Below are 22360 nucleotides of genomic sequence, written 5' to 3'. Positions count from 1 at the left end.
ATATGAGTGACAACTATTTTCCAGCCCTATTTTTTATTTGGTTAGTTGATGTTAACCAAATCGTTATTGGAATACTTGCTAATGCAATGATAGGGTGAGGTCTACAGATGGTTGAGCGGTGGAATATGATTTGTCTGATGATTGTTATTGCTACAGAATATCTAAAGATGGTGGTGGGTTGTGTCATGTGTTTTGGTTTTGACTAGACCCGATTTATAGTTGTGCCCACTCGCTTGTATCACATCATGTCCTTCGAAAATGTTGAAAAAGGTAACACAAATACATCCCTACGAAACCACTCACTGCCTGTAACGTCATGCCATGCCAAAATTTTGGAAAAGGTGGTACAAGCAAATCTTCGCGAAACCACTCACAAAATGTTATGTTACTCTATTGAAATTTTTGCAAAGATGTCATGTCAGGTGTATGGTGTATCCCACTCTCACATGTCACTATGTTGTGTCGTGCTTGCATGCCTAATAAGATTTAATTCTATTTTAGCATGCTATGTTGTGCTTTTCAAAAAAGAATGTGCTTGTCATAAAAAAAAAGAATGTGCCCCTTGCCTGGCATGACGCCTTAACCCCAAGAATCCAAGATGGCCTTTAGCAAGCTATAAATCATCACGTACACATTGCAAACTTGTGTATTAGCGGATAAAGAATGTCAAAATACTTGATTAAGCCATTTTAAATGGGCATTCAGATGGAACGTAAGGACGAGCAAGGTGGAGATAAACGTAATAAATATCCAAATGAGTGAATGGGTGTTAGGATGCTGAAGTGGGTATGGATTCAATTTTGTATCCGCAAATGAAGCCATTTTATCTTGCCAAGTCTAGTGTGCCAAATTGCCAATACTCATCTCTAAATTGCAACTTAAAGTCAAATAAGTAGATAAGCTTGATAATAACAAAAAGATCGAAGCCAATATAATGGAAATCGGTGTAATAGGAAAATTGTATACAAGAACCTGAAAAACATATCTAAGCAAAGGATCTACAATTGTAGATTTGCTATTATACTAATCTACATTACAGAATTTACACCCTCTCCCAACCTTCCAGGCAACAATGAGAAATTGTAATCTGTAAGACCTCATCTATATTCCGTACAGCAATGGTGAAAAAAAAAAAAGCTGTTGCGTACATCCACTGACAGTGGCAAGATAACATGAGAGATGCGGAAGAAGAGGATTAGGTATCAGTCTTTAACATCAGTAACACCTTCGGAAGAGATCTGAAATCTTGCTTCAGCTTCAGCAAGGCATGGGGAGCTTATTACTTTACATATGCGCTCCTCCCCTCTTCCCTTTCGCAAAGCTAATCTGAAGTGTAACGGAAAAAGTTCAGCACAAGCAACAAATCTGTATTTTATTTGACAGAAAATGATAGGTCGAGATTATCTGACCTGGTTGTGGAAGCGTGAGCCATTATATTGCCACCAATAGGTTTGATTTGAGGACCAGCAAAGACTGCAGAACCATCAACTTGGGCAACCACTTGATTTGTAATGACCACAGCAACACCAAACTGCAATGCCAATCATGCAGTTACAAATAGTTTCCCACAAGCATAATGACTTATGAGTAGCAAGGTTTGTATCCTCATCTATATGCTAATAGTTCAGAGCATATGAACACTTAAGTTCAGTTTGCTTGAAGTACAAATTGTCACAATGATGCAGAATCATTACCTCATCTGCCAGCTTCTGAAGGCTCCTAAGGAACTTAGCAAGGTGCATTTGTCTGGCTGATAACTCACCCCTTCCTGAGAAATCTGTCCGATAGAGTGCAGTAGCACTGTCTACGATCATAAGAGCAAATCTGCAGATGAAAAATCCATATTAATTTTGACACCATAATTCACAACTTATAATCAAGCAAAAGAGTAGTGAGCGCAAATGACAGCATCAGTGCTTAAAATTTGTGTAAATTATAACCAGAGGTGTAACTGCAAGATAAATCAAGGCTGCAGGACATAAGAGTTGGCCAATTAACAATTTTAAGCATATAAGGGATATATAAAGAATTAAAGACTAGTCACTAATTCCATTTCAAAATATGTACACATTGATCTCTTCTTCGATTTGTTCTGTAGAGTTAAAAATTGGCTGCTATTACAGAAAACAAAGAACGAATACGAGTTCCTAAAGGATATAAAGGTTGGCTAATGGCATAATATATTAATTACAGAAGTCACAAGTAATATTGACAAAATCCATTGAGTTTCAGATCGTCATTTAACAAAACACAGTGATTTATCAAGTTGTAATGTTGGCAACAAGCTAAATGCAAGATACTCTTCTCAATCACAAAACATAAGAAACACAAAATACCTTGTTTCCACCATCATCGACGCTGCTTCAAGCAAAAGCCTTGACTGATGATCAGTGTTATATGCTCTTGCATAGGCCACATTTTCTAACACATCAGCACCATTCAACCCAAACCTGGAATAGAAGCACAGTTATACAAATTGTATGCTTATATATATCATAAAAAGAGCAACAAATAGATGGCAGCTGACACAAAACCTCTCTGCAATCTGTAGAAGTCTCTGCGGCCTAAATGTCCCCTCTGCATCAATATACATTGCTTTTCCTTCACCACCTCCTTGATCTAATGGCAGCTGAGACACCAGCAAAAAATTGGAACCAGTAAGCATTATTGTTTTATAGATGGGTCTAGAACAGAACTTGCAGCATAACACAATCAAAAATATTTATTTAGTCCCTCCTGAGCAGAAGAAACATGTAAAAATTATGAAACTTATCTAAACACAGAGATATACAGTTTGCTTGAAAAATATTTACCCTCAAGTTGGCGGATTCATACAATTCTCAAGAGTAATATCCAAATTTATCAGACAATTGATCTAAAACATATATGTGGAGTATAAGTCAAACAAGGATTCGCTGTACAAGTCAGTGCTCACAAAGGATATGTTAGAGCACCAATTAAAAAACGGTAGCTGCAGAAATTAAGATAACCAGAGATGAAGATACTGTTATAGTTTTTTTTTTTATTATTTTTTTTTTATTTTTTTACATGAAGGGAAAGCAATAATTCAATAGTTTATGATAAAAAGGGAAGACACTTTATAGAATGAAATAGAACTTTTACTTGGCAAGTGACACATAGTGTGTGACACAGTTGAGTCTTTCCAGAACGAAACTCGCCATATAATTCTGTGATTGATCCCGTCTCAAGTCCTCCTGCCAAGTGATATAATCACATGAAGTCAGCTTAACCACTGAACATTTACTGAATATATAGCAATGACGTGCACGGGTAAAGATGGTGTTAACAACAAACCTTCTAAGATTTTGTCAAGCTCTGTAGAGCCAGATGTAATTTGAATAATCTCAAGTCTCTGTGCATGGAGTTGAGTAGCACTGGTAAAGCCCAAAGGAACCAGTTTTGAAGCTACCAAACAAAGAGCAATGAAGGCAGCATATGTTAATGTTGATTTCATATATAAGAGTCAAGGTATAGCAGAAAATAAAATCGAGATTTTATAATTAATATTCATTATAATTCTCATCTGCTTCAATTATTTTGTCAACTTTTGCTTCACTAATTCCTTTAATATGAAGAAGCTCCTTGCGCGGAGAATAGGCAACAGATTCAACTGTACATAAGCCAGCATCTTTAAGCTTCTTAACATCCATAGCCGCAATACCCGCTGCCTAATATTAGAAACAAATTAAATCGTACTGTTGCATACAAACAAACCCAGCTAGAACTTGAATTAATGAGTAAAGGTAAAATAATCGTGCTCACATCAATTCTCAAAGAACACTTTTTTAAAAAAAAAAAAATTGAAATGCATATTGGAGGAGAAGCAACAAAAAACAAAAACAAAAACAAAAAAAAAAAAAAGGCATTTGTATAACTTGTAGTTAGTAGTCTTAGTACTATAAACCAATTTCTAGTTCCTGCATACAGCACTAAAAAAGCATTCTTGAGCATCCACGGCTTAGCAATAGACAGGTTGATGAGCAAATAATAAACCACAAAGCACCAATTATATTTAGCTCCTCCCTACTAAAAAAATCTAACAAGCACAGAATCAAATACTTAATTTGCCGGCAACAATATTGAAACATCTTTGTCTTTCTCTCGCCAATGGAAAGACCTTGTCTACTGCCGAACCAAACAAGTGAGCATAGGGGCTTAACACAAATCAAGAACACATACAAAGATTCAAACCTCAATCACTAATCCAAGCATGAAATGTACACAAATCATAGAAAAAGAAAATCCAACATTAGTTATCCAAACTTTTAGAAGGCTTACTGTATTGTGAATTTCAAGAAAAGCTCTTATTGACTGGTAGAGCAATACAGCAAGATAGATATTAAAATATAACAATTCAATTCAACCCTCTTCGATAACACATCAAGAACTGCTAACACGAATTATCCATTAATAGAAGTAGGCAGTTAGGAGTAAAGATGTTAACATTTAACCCCTAAACCTAAAAAATGGGAACCTGAATTAAGCTTCTTGATCACACAAATTCCAGAAAGATAAACAAGAAACCTCAAATTGAGGGTGTAATCAATTTTATAAAAATGAAAGAGAAACAGCATACCCATTTCACTGTATCAAGAAATTTTTCGGACCCATCTAAAGAAACAAGCAATCATTGACAATTTACAGTAAAATAATCAAGAAACCCTAAAATATACTTGGTATTGAAAATACCCAGATGAAAATTTTCAACAAAAAGAAGAACAAAAGAAGACCCATTTCACTACTCCATATCAATAAATTTCTTGAACCATCAGAAGAAACAAGCAATCATCAACAAATAACTGTAATTTTACAAGAAACCCTCAAAATTAAGGGTTATAAAGAAAACCCAGAAAATCAATGTCAAGAAATTAAAGGGAAAAAAAGACCCATTTCACAATATCATTGTTAAATAGCAAGAAACCTAAAATTGACATGATATAAGGAAAACCCAGATAAAAATTATCAAGAAATGAGTGAAAAAGAGGAGAAATTTGAGGAATTGAACCTGCAATTGTTCGACAGGAGAAGGGCCATGTTGAATTTCTTCCATTTCTTCTGATTCTTGAGCCACTGCCCTTGGGTTTCGCTGCTGCTGCTCCATTTTTGCGATGTGAATTTGCCCAGAAAAACCCAGAAGATGAAACCTTGAATTTGGAAGATACAAAGATTTGAGGGCTTGAATTGGTGGGGAAAGAGGCTTTGATCTAGTAGTAAACTACAGCAAGGTATTCGAAAAGTTCAACCTAGGCGCCAAAATGTAGTGAATGTTTTGATAGCTTCTTTCCTTTTATGTAATTGTGTAGTTGTGTGTGTTTTGAATCGCAATCGTGCTTGGGAAGTTTTGTAGTGATGGCACTCGATCGACCTAGCCCACCGTGCGAGGCTGAGTAACACCCTGGCCTACACGGGCGTGTGGCAGCCGTAATTTTATTTTCATTTACCTTGATGAGACGTGATCTAACGTTATAAGGTGTTTTGATAATTGAAATACTTTTTCTTGCTTCACAACGATCGGGTACTAGAAATTACGAAGTAGTTTGAATTCTCAATATACTTGAGATGATCATAATTGTTCTTGCGTAAAATCTCAACAAACAATTGGAGAAGGGAATGCCTTCATGTTGTTAATTATACGTAGTAGAATATATATAGTAAGATCCTCGTCTAATATAATGTACATCAAATAAACAAGTATATGAAACACTCATTAAGAATGCCAAAATTTTCTAAAAGTTCTAGCTAATAGTAAATTTGAATAAATCAAATCAAATATGAAAATCCGATTTCCTTGTTGAATCAAATACATGGCCATTGAGCCTTCAATTGTACAACCCAAAATGAACTTGCACTGAAGGGTTGTCTCGAATCCAACTACCTTGCAAGAAGGGTGTAACAGTGTAACTTTGTGCCTCTTGCCTACTAATAGACTTCTTATATCCACCCCATTTAACTCGTTTCGAGGTATCTGCTCCCGGACCATGGTTGTTAAACTCTGCATAGTACAATGTCTTAAGTGCAAAGTCCCGTTGCCATGGTGACCATCCCTCGGGCGTGATCACCTCACCGATTGTACTTTCCATGACAATTGTCCTAGAGTATTGCTTCCAAGGTCTCCCTAGGTATGTCTTGAACTTATGCTTCAAAGGGAAGAGATCCTTGTCGGGGTAGATACGACAGTTATGGAGAACAATACCCGTGTTTTCGTGTTTGTCAGCTCTCCCTTGGGCCGTGACCATGTTTTGTTGGTTGTCCATTGGCTTCCTAACAATAATCATGCAGTTTTGGAAGATGGCAGCCGCATCACCAAATATAAAGTCTATTGTACCAGTGATGTAACAACTACGGTAGAATTGTCTATGTGCTTGAACATAAAGGGTGTCTTGGTATGCTTCCATACGACAATTGAGGAAAATTGAGCGATCTGCTTGCACTCTAAGGGCTACTGCTTGGTGTTTTTCGGGGCCTGCCGTGTTCTTGAATCCTAATGCAATGCCAACGAATCCTTCTCCTTGCACAGCTAAAGCATAAATGTTTACACACAATTTTATCATGGAGGATAATAATAATCTTAACAAGTATAACATGTTAAACAAAAACTAAATATATCAAATAAATAGGATTGGGGGATTGAGATTTGAACTTGCGACCTAATGTATACAAGCCTTTAGTTTTAATCAGTAGGTCAAGACCTTATTGGCATATAAACATGAAAGCTTACATATGCCATAAAACTATTTTGATCTTAGTTATTTGTGTAGGTAAAGCTATAGATAGAGAAAGTGTATATACCAAAAGTGGCAGTTTCAAAGGTACGAACTCCATCTACAAAATTTTTGTTGCCAGTGACCATGCTCTTTTGTGACCCCTCTCCAAACATTGTTATATTTGTCATCTTTTTGGTAATTGTCACGTATTCTTCATAAATTCCTTCTTTAATGTAGATATAAATTCTGCTTACATACACCCCCACAATATATATAGTAAAGATTAGCTTAATTTCATTAACCATATGATTTATAAAATATAATTTTGATTGTTATTTTCTTAATACATACATTGAACAACACCATTATAAAAAAATTTATATACTCCCGAAAGCATGGTGCAGTCAAGGGTACTTTATGCTCATTTAATATTATTTTTTTGTTCATTTTAAAATCTTAAAATAAGAAGAAAAAAATATATATCCTTAGATGCACCTAACTCTATGTGCACCCGAGTGTATATAAAAAGTATGATACTAGTAGAATAGAACCGGTATTACCTTTCTTTGCGATTTTCAGGCAAGGATTTTAAACAATCATTGATGGTAGTAAAATTTCCACTCCCATCTTTCGCCACAGTGAGGTTGGCAACCAAGTTACTCACCGATTTTACCGTAAGCTTTCGTTCCTCATGACTAACCCAATCGGGGAACCCCTCATCATCGACGAATGCATTGTGATTAGGTGCACCGTGTGCTAGAAGGTGACGAGTAGGAGGCTTCAAAGCTCCTTCGGCCGCACTAAACTTGTCAAGAATATTAGAGATTTGAGATACAAGTGCAAGAGAGTTACTAACAAATTCCTTAGATGCATTCACAGCTCCCTTGATCTTGTTCTTGACATCCCCATTATCGAATGCATCGATACATGTCTCTTGGTAAGAATACACCGCGCTTAACCATGTCTTAAGGTCATTAATCTCGGTATGGTAGTTCTTAACCTCATGTTCCGCATGATGGAGTGACTCGGACAATTCATCTACTGAATCCTGTTTGTGTTATGGGATTATTATCATTAGGGTTGTAATTAAATAATTATGTGATTATAGTTGCATGTAGTATGTAAAATGATGTATGTTACATGACTATTTGTTAATTTTAATGTATATCATGTGATGTTTGCTTAATGCATTAAGGAGTACGCCTTCAAAATATGTATTTTTCACGTTGTGTTATGCATTGTAAATTTTAAATATAAATAAGTTAGAATATAATTTTGAAACGCACTAGGTACATAAGTTTTCTAGAGCATATACTTGATTATAAATAACCTTTTCATGCACAAAATATAATTGATGTTGCATAATTTTTCTAGAGCATTAGATTCTTCTAGGTAATTAATTTGTCCTTAACTTATATAAGGAACATTTTTCTAAATTTACATTTTTTGAAATTTTCTAACAACTAATAATTTATAATTGTTCTATTTTGGTATGACTAGATTTAAAATAATTATGTTTGAATCAATCATTTTCTTTTACCTGGAATAGCTTCTTGCAAACTTGATATGCAGCCTTATCCTCTTGTCTGTCAAACTTAAATTTTTCGGTCTTATTAATAGCCTTGACAATCTCTTTCGCGGCTGCAGAGATGGCGGCTTTGATGATCACCCTAGGTGCAATAGAAGGGTTAGAGGCATTAGTACGTACCACATTGGCTAGGGTGCTCTCACATTTCTTCTTATAATCCGTAGGATCACATAACATTTGTATTATCTTACTAGAGGCTTTCGTCGTATGCTCTTCTCCTTCCCCTCCAGAGGAACCATCGTCTTTAGATGATGATCCATTTTTCTTGTCACTAAAATAAAAGAATGCAAAAACTCCACCGGCTATACAAAGGAGGAACAATATAGTACAAATTACCGCGAAGCATATCTTCTTCTTGTATTTTTGTGCGCGTTCTTCTCTCCTACGTTTAGATAGTTGGCTAAACTCCTCAAAGGCCATGTTTGTATCGAACAAAAGATCGAAGAATGAGAAGGTAGGAGGAGCTAAAGAGAGAGGCCTTCCGCCGTTGTTTTAGCTAGCATAGCATGGCATGCCTCTAGCTAAGGCAGGAATGAATGATAATTTTTTATTTGTTGTTGTTGTTTTTTTTTTTTTTTTTTTTTTTTGGCTCTCTCTTTTTACTCCTCCCAACCTGTAAACAATATTTTTGATCTTTAAAATTAGTCTTATTTTAGTGTTTTGTTTCCTTCATTTTATCTAAATTGGTTCTTTAATTTGTTTTCTTTAAGAAAAAGAAATTTAGAGAGATCTGGATTAGAGAAGTTTTAGGGGTGTTTTGTATAAAATTGAAATGAAAATTAGTTACTTATTATGGGAATACATAGTTTGAAAGTTAGTTAAGGTTTTCTTTCAACCCGATTCTTCCGTAAATTTTGTGTACAACCTTCTTCACTTTGTTATCCCAAATTAATGATTGAATTGTACTATAAATACCGTTGAGGTGAAGTTTTGTTATCATAGTATTTAGGGAGACAGATTAATAATGTCATCATGAATTGTAATGTGCATTAGTAAAACCAATCATTCATTCCAATATAATTGTGATTGATAATTGTATATAGAAGTATTATACAAGTATATGAGCGTATATGCGTAGGGGTGCTCAAAATCTGGTCTAGACTTGAATAATACATTGATTAGATTGGACCGACCCTATATGAAACCAAAAATTGATGAGAAAAAGTGAGATATCAGGTCGAAAAGTACTTGTATAAACTTCTAATATTTGGTCCAAAATAGTTTTGAACTGAACTACTGATTTTTAATTAGTTTTAATAGTGCATATAATAAACCTCAATGATTAATTTCTCCTTCAATGGTTGAGAGCATTTTAACCTTATTTTAGGCTTTTAAAAAAGACATTTTAGTATTTCATTCAAAAGGCCTTTTATTATTCTTTTAAAAAGGTTAAAGATACGAAAAAAAAAATCTAAAAATAATCAAACCCAATTCGTGCTTGAATCGATTTTATTGGCTGGATTTGTTTTTAATCCTAGCATAATCAATCTGGTATTTGGCTCTGTTAGCTTAGTCTCAATTTTTTGATCTTTGATCCACTCCAATTTGAGTTTGGACAAGTGAACACCCTTATGTGCATGAATGACTACAAAATTTCAATACTTGAGATGCAATAACGGTTGTACCTTTGTCACGTGAGAAGGTTTTCATTTGATTCTATTTCAGTGTATTTGTTTGGACATTAAATGTTTTCTAATACTCCCTCCATCCCAAAAAGAACGACCCATTTGGGTTGATTACGTGGGTATTAAGGAAGTTAAGTAAAAAGAAGTAAACGTATATTGGAAAGATAAATTTACATGGGGTTTGTAAAAAAATAGAGAGAGAAAGTAATAAAATAACATGGAAAATCAAATTTTTATATGGGGAAGCTAATTTTGCACAAATATGGTAGCAAATTGGTGGGTGTTTTAATGCAAATGGGTCTTTCTTTTTGGAACAAAGTTTTGGCTAAATGAGTCGTTCTTTTTGGGACGGAGGGAGTATATAATACGGACATTAAATGTATTTTATCAAATGATACAATCCTTTCATCAAAAATAAAAAGATATAAAAATTTATAACAAACGAGTAAAGGGAAATGAATGATATCAATTTTCAACACATTGACACATATAGAAGTCATATTCATAATACTCATCATTAAATTAAATCCCTTCATCATAGGGAAATGAAGTAGAATCTAACCATTGTTCCCCAACAATAAACTCATGAACCGTAAAATTACTTGCATCATAATAATCCATAACATGATACCCTCCCCAATTTACTCTTCCATCTGTTATAGAACCTGGCCCTCTATTATCAAACTCTCCATAATACAAACTATTTTGCATATCATCAAAATCATTTGATGACCATTTTATCCACCCCTTTGGATCAATAAACTCATCAATGTACGATTCGATGTAAACCGTCCTAGCGTATGGCCTCCACGGCCTCCCTAGGTAACTCTGGACGCGACTCTTGTTACCATTTAGCTCCTCGGTGGCTAGCACCGTGCAATTTTGGAGCACGATGCCTGTGTTTTCGTTAGGCATGACTCGTGACTGAGCTGTGATGACCGTGTATTGGCCGGGTAGTGGCATTCGTGACACTATGGTACATCCTTGGAGAACTACCGCGGCATTGCCAAATATGTAGTCAATTGTCCCGTATATGTTGCACTCTCGGTAGAATTGTCTAAATGAGTGAACGTAGAGTGTGTCCTGGTATCCTAAGATGTTGCATCTGTAGACTGCTGTTAAGTCTGCGTTTATTCTAAGGGCGGATGCTTGGGCCTTTTCGGGTCCTGCTGTGTTCGCAAAGGTTATGTCTCGTGCTAAGAATCCTTCTCCAGAAACCGCTGCATTATACCATGAGCTTTGGCTTGTTAGAATAATGAATAAATGTGACAACAATAATAATAATGCTTAATTATTTTATTAGACAAAGTCATGAACTTTAATAAACTAATAAAGCAAATAGTGTGGATGTATGTTAGTATCTATTGACGAGATTTGACTTTAGGTGTTGAGTATATTTTTAAGATCATATACTAAGGGTCTGTTCTCATTGACTGAAAAAAATTGAACTGAACTGAATATTTTATAAGAGAAGGAAATTAGGAACTGAACTGAACTGAGCTAAACTGAACTTATTAGAGCTGAACTGAACTAAAAATAATCGTATGAGAACAGGTCCTAAGGTCCTGTTCTTTTAAGCTTATGGACAGATTTCAGCAGAATAGAGCAAAACAAATTTCAACAAAGCAGAGCAGCTCTAAAGACCAGGCCTAGCTTATTTGTACTTCGTATATATAAATGTGTGCACGCATTTATACCGGATTGCATTGGGAACATGTAGGATATTATTTCATAGAGTGTATTACACTTGTTTGTGTATGGGTTTACACTAATTATAAAACTTGTTTGTGTATGCATGTATTGCAGGTGTGTGTACCTAAGCTTACACACCACCTTAGTAAATTCGAATATACAAAGACACCTGTGTTATAAGGATGTTACTCTAGAAAGAAGAAACCATCACTGTATTCACTCGTGGAGTCTTAATTTAGATTACATCCTTAATTAAGTACGTGAAATAAACAAGGGTTTTGTGTAGATCTATCCAACCATATTCAAGATATTCTAATACTATCCAAGTTTCATATTGTCTGCCTTATTTTGACATTTACATTGTTTTTATTGTATATTTGAAAAACAATATTTTTAATCACGTGTTACTAATTTACACAAAATATAATGTTCTGAACATATACATCAAGACACATATATTTAGCTAGATCTCAGGTGGACATTTTTTTTTCCCATATATATATTGATTAATAATCATGGTCAAAGTTTCTCACTCTACTGATGAAAAATTTCAAATATAGGACAAATAATAAGAAACAAATGCAATATTTGCGGTCCCCTTCACAACATGAAAAATCCAAGAATACTTTTATGTATGTACTTTCCAAGTATATAATTGGTTCGTTTAAGTTTCAATTAAAGGATTAATGAATCACTAAAGTATAAAATTCAAGAAAAAACAGTTAAAAGTATAAGAAGATTACCAACAGTAGCTGATCTGAAAGTAGTCCAACCATCAGCCACACTTCTACTACCAGTAATAATAGTAACATCACTACCATCACCAAGTAAAACAATATTAGGTTTATAATTTGGAATCTCCACATTCTCTTCATAAACCCCTTTTCTTACATATATAAAAGTCCTAAACTCACTATTATTTGGTGCAAAATCAACCCCTTCTTGCACACTTGTAAAATTCCCACTTCCATCAGCTGCAACTATAATAGTCTCTCTTAGTTCATCATCATCATCATCATCATATCCTACACCACTACCATCATCGTCACCACCATTGTCACCCTCGTCGTAGTCATTAGGTGACCACGACAAGGGTGACAATCGTTGATTAGGGTCGTCTTTGAACATGGACAATGAGTTGCTAACATGGTTGTAAGTGTTAGCAATGAAGCTCACTAGAAGTGGCTTCCAAGGGCCGGAAGCCGAGTTAAGGCCTTCTAGGCAAGTTTCTTTGTTAGAAAGGGCAGCACTAAGGAAAACCCTAGCATCGGTTAGGTTTGATGTTTTTACCTTAGACACCGATTTTTGTAATGAAAGAAGTGATATATGGTGAAGTTCCTTACAATCTAGGAGTGATCCTCTTTGTTTTTCAATGAGATTGTAATTAGTTGTTGCATCAAAAAGTGAGGTGAGTTTAGTAGCTTCACTTAATGCATTTTGAAGTGATTGTAAGAGGATGTTTAGGAGGGTTAATGGGAGGTTTAAGGAAATGGTTAGTTTTAGGGTGTTTAAGCAATCATTTGGGTAAGGTGTTGTTTTACATAGAGATTTTAATTCTAATTTTGGAGGTAATTTCATCTCATTGTTGTTGTTGTTGTTTAAGGAGTTTGCAAATTGTATGAAAGTTACTAAGATTAGAGATGAAATTAGGAAAAAATGAGGAGATTTTGAGAAGGAGGGAGCCATAGTGCTAGAGGAGGGATCAAATGAGGAGAGAATCAAAAGAGAGTTGAAATGAAGCTAAGGGAATAATATATATAGTATTTTAATTTTAAAAAATGCTATATACAAGGCTACATTGTATATAAGAAGCTAAAAAATAAAAGTTTGAGAATATTTTAACAATAACTACACAAAGATATGCGTATTTTTGTTATAAATTTCTAAATTAATACTGTATTTTTTTTAAAAAAAAATGTGCTATAAATGCTTATATATGACCCTTAGTTAGTCAGGTCTGTGTATAACATTACTCTTTAATTTTTCTTTTTTTAAGGGTAAGTTAGTTTCATCAAGGTTTTTTTTGGGAAGACAAAATTTTGCATGAATTTTAGTGGATTATTTTATAGGTTATGAGTAATTTTCAAGTAATATTGATTTTTATAAATGGGTATCTTTGAAATCAAGGATAAATGTTAATCACAAAAAGTTATGTAACTTTGCATTAATTTATGCCACTTTTATTAATGTATTCTAGTAAGGACAATAAAGATAAAAGGAATCATTGACATTGCTAAAATCGATTCTCTACTCGTTGTAGATGAAACCCATGCTAGATGAGGAAATTGCATTGGTATTCACAACTAGAAACCCGTGACAATGCCCTAAATTTATTTATTTATTTATTTTTATGACGGGACAATGCTCTATATTTTTAAAAAAATAGCTGAGGGAATTTCTTCGGTTCTAAACATATGTTATATACTTGTATATACTTGTATATATATACCTTTATTTTTGACCAAAAATAAAATCTATCCAAGTTGATTTAAATATTAATCCAGCCAATATTAAGTTATTGGTCACAATATTCTACGGAGTAATCAATAAATATAAAGATAACTTAATCTGGATTAAAATTAAACCACTTGAATAAGATTTAAGAAAATTGTTCTAAACTCCTAATTAAGTAACTATTAGAAAACCTCCCGTCAAAAAAAAAAAAAAAAAAAAAAAAAAAAAAAAAAAAAAAAAAACTATTAGAAAACCAATGCCATCAAAATGAGACATTTGCCACCAATAATTACAATATTTAATTATAAAAGTTGAATGTTGACAAATACGAAGTACAATAATCGATCTAAAATGATGCATTTATTTGGAAATGAAAAGATCAAATATAAGATTTTAATTGGTAAGATCGATATCTAGTTGGTCCCAAGTTTATATGTAATGATCATGTAATGCTTAAAGGATGATATATATAGTTTGTCCCATGCTCATATACTTCGTATATGCATTATAGATTATTGACTTATTGTATCATTGTAAGTTTATATGTATATACTCCCTCCGTTTTTTTTTTATGCATCACTTTGACAATTGCACTATTCACATATCATGGTTGACTTAATTTTTTTACCTCTTAAAAATGAATAAATGTTATTATATTATATATCATTAGATTCGTCATAATGTCTAGTTTCATAATATAATTTTGTTACAATTTTTACTAATAATACACAATTAAAGATATTTATGGTCAAAGTAGCATCTTGGCAAATGTGCCGATCAAACTGATGCATATAAAAAAAACAGAGGGAGTATAAGGGGTGTCATGTGATACATAGACTTAGGGTCTGTTCTCATACGTTGAAATTCAGTTCAGTTCAGTTCAGTTCAGTTCAGTTCAGCACCTAATTTCCTTCTCTTATAAAATATTCATTTTAGTTCAGTCAATGAAAATAGGCCCTTATATAAACTAGGGTATCCTACGCGCGCGATGCGCGCGAAAAAGTTAGCTCTTGCATAGAAGTTGTATTAGCGAGTAGTTACACCTTTGGTTTGGGTGGTAAATCTGGCAGTTTTAATACGTACTATTTGGTTATGTGCCTATATAGTGGTTTTGTAGAAATATAAAAAAGCCACCAAAATCTTAAATGATAATTATTTTTTAAAACCCTCAAAAGTTGACAGTGTTATTTCAAAATTATTATTAAATTATATTTAATTGATTTGCATCCCTTCATATCTTAATCTAGTTTAGAACTCTTAATTGATTTGCATGATTCAATAATACTTAACGTATTTTTCTTCAAACGAATTTTTTGTGAGCTTGGTCATACGAAGTAATATACATTTTTGTACACAATTTTGTACATATTTTTGAGGGTATATTTGGTAGCACACTATTCCTAAGAGTTATTTTCTACTTTTTATAAGGTAGGGATTTTATAAGGTAGGGATAGATAAATGGAGTTTTCATAAAACTTCATTCATTCCCAATTACCCAACCTATACCACATCCAAAGTGGTAATGCACGATAAATATAAAAATATTTGATAAATGAGATCGATCTGAAGTAGACAAGGGTTAGCTTTACCATGTACAATGACATAATGAAACTATTCTTTTTCACAGCAGTCTAGTAACTGTCCAAACAACTGAATTCCATGTACAAAACTATGTGCAATAACAAAGTTAACTAGATTGATAGTACTGTACTATAAAGTGTAAAGTAATACTTTGTAGAACTATGAACAATAAATTATCATATGCAATGAAGAATTTAATGACAAACATTATATATTCTGACACAATTATGTGAGGGGGGAAGAGCCGAAGAGGAAGAGAGCCAACAAAAGACTGAACTTGCATGCCATAATGTTTCATCAAGAAAATACGACAAATTGAAGAGATTCAATACGATTATAAGTACCAAGCCAAGCTTGGTCTAATGGAAAGGAGAGTACCTTCCAACTATGATGAGGTTGGGGTTTAATCCCCACTAGTGACAATTTGGGGGAGTGGAAATGTGGGATTCCCTTATCTTCCCCTCACTCTTCCAAATTGTCTAGCCTGCTAATCCGGGTGGGAGGACCTATGAGAGGTTTCGGTCCAGTTGAGCCCTTCTCCTTATCACCAACCAAAAAAAAAAAAAAAACCGATAATAAGTGAGTTGAATGAAAAATTTGGCAACAATACATGTGAATTCTTTCAGCCTTGTGCAAGAGTTCAACTATATCAACCATCTAGCCATGCCATCTAGCCGTATTATTTGTCGGTGGACAATATTTTAGTATTTCCATTGTCGTTCCATAATATAGTGTTGGTAATTCCCCTCAAAAAAAAAAAAATATAGTGTTGGTAATTTCTTTTTTTTTTTTTTTCCTTATGTATTCCAAAATGTTGTGGCTGTTTAGATAATTGATAATTTCTTACATATTTTTTTACCATATATATATAATATTTATTACGGAGTAATAAACTATCCAAATGGGCTATTTATAAATTTTAATTTCAAATCTAGCTTAAAATGTTTTGTGCATGAATGAAACTAGTCAATCGTCAAATAATGTACGAAGTATGATACTTTGTATTACTATTCCGTAGTATATTATCTCTCAAATTACATTGAGAACATGGAAGAAAAATATTACATTGAGAAGATTACTCTTCGTATATATCCTACCATAATCTTCAAAATAAATTATGGTAACCCCCAACCCCAAATTAAGTACAAAGTTATGTGTAGCTTGACTTTCATTTGTCAAATAACATGCAAAATAATTTAGGCAACCTTTTTACCTCACACTACAAGAATTCGTGTGAACTTCAGTTGTTAAAAACACGGATTCTTATATATAGTGTCGACCTTAAAATAGAAATAAATAATATTAAAAAAAAATTATATACCCTTTTTTCTCTTAAACAGCAGAAAGTCCACTTGCAAATCGGACACCAGTTGTTGGCAACCACAAATCTCCATCAATGAATTGGGCCACTGTATAGTTAAGTGCTTGGGCTGAACTATTTAAAACATGATATCCAGGCCACTTAACCCTAGATCCAAGAGAAGCACCAGGCCCATAATTCATGTACTCAGCATAGTAAAGTGTGTCCAAAGATACATTACCATTCCATTCCAACCACCCTTCTGGCCTTACCACACCACTTATGTATGACTCCATGATGATTGTCCTAGAGTATGCCTTCCAAGGACGGCCCAAATACGTGTACGTTGTCGTGGTGGTGGTGTTGGTGGAGGTGTTAGTTGTTGTAAGGCTGGAGTCTCCGGTGATGTTGCAAAATTGGATTGAGAACCCGGTGTTCTCACCAGGGTCTTTGCGACCTTGGGCTGTGATGGTGTTCTTTTGGTTTGGAAGGCCTTGCCTAGCTTGGATTAGGCAATTTTGGAACACGGCTACCCCATCACCGAACATGAAGTCTACGGTGCCTGTGATTGTGCATTCTCGAAAGAATTGCCTGTTCGCGTGTGCATAGAGTGTGTCTTGGTATCCACGAAAGGCACAACGATAGAGGGCTGATAGGTCGGAGTCTGATCGAAATGCAACTGCTTGATGTTTTTCTGGTCCAGCTGTGTTTTGAAATGTCATGTCTCGTGCTATGAATCCAGCTCCCGTAACAGCTGCATTATATCCAATCAGATATTGGTGACTAAAATTAAAATATACTCGTATATGATCTTAACTCCTCTTTAGTCTTTATTATTAACAACAATGCATTTATCAATGTAATTGGAGTTTTACTACTTGTCATACATGGAGCCACCCAAAAATGTATTCATATATTGACACATTGCTAAGGATTTGCATTCATGCATCCATGTACAATGTCTATGTGCTCCAATTACTTTATTTGTCTTATTTTTCTTAACTTTTTGTTGGACTAAAGGAAGACTAAAGTAATAACATCTTTTTATTAGAATCTAGAAAAAGCATGGGGTGTGAAAATTAAGGCACCAAAGTAAGGTGTTACTAGATAGTTTTGTATCTTTGCTTTTTTTTTTTTTAAAAAAAAAAAAAAAAAAAAAAAAAAAAAAAAAAAGAGAGAGATAGTTTTGTATCTACATTTATTGGCCAAGCAAAAAAGTTAAGCAATGGTCAAAAGTGAAGAAAAACACAAGCATCAATCCAAATCGATGTTCTATTGTTCCCTCCCCACACACACACTACCAAAAATAAAGCCGCGTACAGCCGTACACGCATGCATGGTTAATTGAATAATCGGTTACGTAATTATTAATTAGTATTCTCTTCGTCCCTTTTAGCTCGATTAAGGTACATATAATTGTTTAATTATTAAATAAGTGAAATTAAATTTATAAGTACTAAATGTGAAAGTAAAGTAAATAACTCTTATAGCTACATACGTAGTTTTTTAAATAATATAGTCAAAGTTAAAGGGTCAACCCAAAAAGAAAATATATATATGGGACAAACTCAATGAATTGATTGTTAATACTATGTACTTTATTTACCTCCGGGAAACTATAGTAAAGGCTAATGTCTAGAACTCATACTTAATGTTTATTTGTGAAATACTGAAATTTAAGTAGTTATAAAGATCAGAAAAATTTAATGTTTTCATGTGCTTACCAAATGTGGCACTACGGTAAGTGGTCCAACCATCAACGACACTTCGATTACCCGTTATAATTGTAACATCCATTCCATCACCATACATCATAATATAGGTCTTCTTTCTCTTGATCTCCACATTCTCGTCATACACCCCTTTCTTTACATAAATCACATATCGATCAGTGCTATGACTCGGGGCAGCTTCAATTGCATCCATAATACGAGTAAAATTACCGCTCCCATCTAGAGCCACCGTTATATTTGGGCTTGTCATTCCAGAGACTTGTAATAACTTTCGACCATTTGACCTTATCCAGGAAGGAAACTCGTCTTTAGCAGTCGTGGCCTTAGCCAATAATCGCCTTCCACCACCACCAGGTCGGGTACCATTTACCCGACCTGGTTTAGAACCTCGTATAGGACGGGGGTTTAGGTGGACCATATGGAGGATATTTTGGACCAATGAGGAGACTTGATTGATGCTGCCCGCGACTATGGGCTTGACCATACTGCCCGTTCCTTCGAATCCTTCTAGGCAAGTCTCTTGATTGACCAGGGCAGCACTTAGCCATGTCTTCAAATCAGAAGCTAGGTCACCCGTCCCATTGCCTTTACCTAATAAATACGTTCAAATCAAGGTTAAAGTCAATCACATTCATGCAAAATTGTCCATATTACTCAATAATAACATGCAAATGTCACAAATTGCATGGATTTTGTAGAAGGATGTAACCTGTTTTGTCTCATTTAGACCTCTAAATTATATTATAGCATTATGATTGTTAATTTTCCATATCAAAATATGGGACAAACCGACACACAAGCCAAGGTAGATGATTCAAATTGACTAGAGAATGGCTACATGATGATATACGCGAATAGTGTAATATCTAATTAGTGACTCTAAATTTCCAAACCGACAAACACTTCTAGCAAGTTAATTATTGATGAAGTCCTTATATAAAATTTATCTAATAAGGACTATATGTAGATCTCAAACCTCTTATATATCCTTTAATTTTATAGCGGAAAAATATACAATCATCAATAACTACACTTCAAACTCAAAATATCGGACAGTTTGTGCACTTGTAGGCATTGTACATTGTAGGCTTTGTAGGAATTGTAGCAATAGTACTTCTAATCGACATGCATAGATAGGACCATTTTATGATCACATGGACAATAAATACCAACCTATATATGTCTTTCTCTAAATCCCAACGAATTCTTGATAAATCTAGAGGTCATGTTATCTCATAAATAATTATTCAATTATTACCTTTTTTTTTTAATGGTTATTCAATTATTACCTCTAATTAACTAATAAGAATTATTCTAATTTCTTTGAGTTAATTTGCATAGGCATCATAAAAATGAATTTATTTTTAATAAATTTTTTGAAAAACTTTGTTGATTTTCTCTATTCATGTAAAGTGCACAATCTGAATCTAACACCGAAAGCCAAAATGAAGATTTTTTTTATTTTATTATTTTTGAAAAAAAGCAAAAGAAGGAAAAAAAAGTTAGGTGGAGAAAAAGACTGCACCATGCAGTAAAAAGAGTAAATGAACTTTGTGGAGCAAATCTCCCAAAGACCCGAAGAATATATGTTTGAAAAAAAAAAATAGTAATAATTTTACTTCAAGGGCATAACACAAAATAATTGTAGATGATGAAGATTTAAATTAACACTAAAATTTTTAATCCATACTTCACTGTCTTAACATATGCATTCTTTTTTTTTTTTTTCTTTGACGATGCACCAAAACACACAATTTACTATGTAAATACCCTAGCTAGGTTATATAAATATATGTTGAAAATGGACCACATATCAAGCATTTTTATTTGCATTGGTTGTCTCTTTGATAATTTGAATAATACGAAGTAATAAGTAGTAATTCATTGGTATGTAACTATATAATATATATAGGTCTTAATTAATAGCTTCACCGACATTTCAATATGTCATTTTTTCTTTTCTTTTCTTTTCTTTTGTTTTTTTAAACAATTCGTCTCAACTTCATTTCTATTATGAATTTTTTTTACACCTTAATATGAAATACATTACTAAGAAATTATTAAGCATCATTTTAATATGGACAACACTTGATGAGTAATACATCATTTTGTCATACATTTATAAAGCTATAGTAAGAATATTTAAGAAATTGTGCTTAATGCCGCTTATATTCAACTTCTTCAAAGGTCGCATGTAATCATATCTCATATATCATACTCCGTAACCATATAATAAAAACCAAGCAATAGCCTGCTAAAAAAGACGCAATAATTGTAAATATGTCGTGAACTGCTACATCAAAATCCACCAAAATCATACTACCTCCATTTCTTTTTAGTTGACACATATTCCTTTTTAGAAAGTTATTTTTTTAGTTGACACGTTTCCTTTTGGGGTAACTTTTTTGCTTTTTCATTCTCTCTCACTCTCTCTCCTCTCCTTAATATATGTGCCTAAATGAAACGCGTCAACTAAATAGAAACGAAGAAAGTATGTTCTACGTAGTACGTACATCTTTCTTCGCAATTCCCCTAAAACTTTAATTTTATAGTGATGTAAAAGGATTCAATTGTATAATACATTCATACAAGTACTAACATAGTAACATGCCCATTAATGAGGGTGTGCAAGATACCCTCATACACAGGGTCTCATATCTTGTAGACCCCTCCCCCAAAAATCATAAATATTTGTATATTCATTTTAACAATAAATTCCATAAAAAAAATAAAAATAAATATGGTGTATTGGTGTATCATAGATATGGGAGTAACAAACTAACTAGTGTGGTGTCATCATTATGTAATACTATGTACTTCATACATAGCTCCTAGTACTACAAAATATTTAAGACGGCCCTGACTCATAAGTATTAACTAACTCTTAAATGTGGCTAGTACTTCAAATAATAGTGATACAAACAGAATATCATCCTTAATCATCACAAATAATTCACAATGCCGTAAAATAACTTTACCACCTAAGTTAACCTACATCTAATCATCTATTTACGAAATAACAAATTACTCGATTCTAAACCAAAAAAGAAGCTAGCTAGTCTAGCTCGGGATAAGAGAGGGGGATAAGAAGAAATTACCATGTTGAGAAGCAAAGAGAGTCCAACTCAACTCATCTTGAGACAATTGTAGCAAATCCAAACAATCAGAAATAGCATTAGAAACTCTAAAATCACCAAAACCACCAACAAATTTGGCAACCATTGATGCAACTTTAAGAACACCATCAATTGTAGCTTCCAAAGTATCAGTAAACACAGAAGCTGGAACATTCAAACATTCTGCCCCCAACATTTCTTCATCAGAATATGCTCCAACACTTGTCAAATTAATCACCACCATTAACAAGATTAATACCACCTTTGATTCTTTATTATATAATTTCCCCATTATGAAAAACTATATAGTATATGAAATGAGTTGTATAATATATGGTTTGAAAATGGAAATGAATGAATATATAGAAGTTTCCCCTGTTAAAAGGGGTGCATTAATAGGTGTAGAAAAAGGCAGGGTGACAGGTGAAGGAATTTATTATAGAGTAGGATTATTATGATTATTTGATATTTAGAAGTCTAAATAAGTAAATAAATATCACAGCTAAGATAGCTTTGAGCATTTATAGAAGTATATGTTATCTTTAA

General features: G+C 33.6%; 4 protein-coding genes across 4 annotated transcripts; all 4 read right to left on the bottom strand.

Annotated features, from left to right (window-relative positions):
* Positions 1-889: 889 nt before the first annotated feature.
* On the bottom strand, positions 890-5315 carry LOC145611449 (DNA repair protein RAD51 homolog). The gene is made up of 9 exons (XM_081666780.1): positions 5027-5315; positions 3547-3689; positions 3316-3428; positions 3124-3215; positions 2535-2629; positions 2337-2450; positions 1695-1824; positions 1410-1531; positions 890-1326 (listed from the first exon to the last, which is right to left on the bottom strand). Exons 1-9 carry the CDS (start codon positions 5120-5122, stop codon positions 1203-1205), a joined length of 1029 nt encoding a protein of 342 aa, XP_081522906.1. The 5' UTR covers positions 5123-5315; the 3' UTR covers positions 890-1202.
* Positions 5316-5840: 525 nt separating this feature from the next.
* On the bottom strand, positions 5841-8733 carry LOC145612710 (putative pectinesterase/pectinesterase inhibitor 13). The gene is made up of 4 exons (XM_081668013.1): positions 8266-8733; positions 7286-7773; positions 6811-6971; positions 5841-6538 (listed from the first exon to the last, which is right to left on the bottom strand). Exons 1-4 carry the CDS (start codon positions 8731-8733, stop codon positions 5841-5843), a joined length of 1815 nt encoding a protein of 604 aa, XP_081524139.1.
* A 1727-nt stretch (positions 8734-10460) lies between these two features.
* On the bottom strand, positions 10461-13316 carry LOC145612414 (putative pectinesterase/pectinesterase inhibitor 12). The gene is made up of 2 exons (XM_081667790.1): positions 12374-13316; positions 10461-11158 (listed from the first exon to the last, which is right to left on the bottom strand). The coding sequence occupies exons 1-2, from the start codon at positions 13314-13316 to the stop codon at positions 10461-10463; spliced, it is 1641 nt and encodes a 546-aa protein (XP_081523916.1).
* A 3337-nt stretch (positions 13317-16653) lies between these two features.
* LOC145611561 (pectinesterase/pectinesterase inhibitor PPE8B-like) lies at positions 16654-22316 on the bottom strand. Its single transcript, XM_081666903.1, has 3 exons — positions 21797-22316; positions 18690-19289; positions 16654-17719 (listed from the first exon to the last, which is right to left on the bottom strand). Exons 1-3 carry the CDS (start codon positions 22104-22106, stop codon positions 16998-17000), a joined length of 1632 nt encoding a protein of 543 aa, XP_081523029.1. The 5' UTR covers positions 22107-22316; the 3' UTR covers positions 16654-16997.
* Positions 22317-22360: the final 44 nt, after the last annotated feature.

This window comes from Chenopodium album, chromosome 24, assembly GCF_948465745.1.
Source record: "Chenopodium album chromosome 24, dcCheAlbu1.1, whole genome shotgun sequence".
NCBI classification, from domain to species: domain Eukaryota; kingdom Viridiplantae; phylum Streptophyta; class Magnoliopsida; order Caryophyllales; family Amaranthaceae; genus Chenopodium; species Chenopodium album.
Note: the sequence above shows the minus strand (reverse complement) of the source record. Positions and strands in the feature narration are given on the sequence as shown.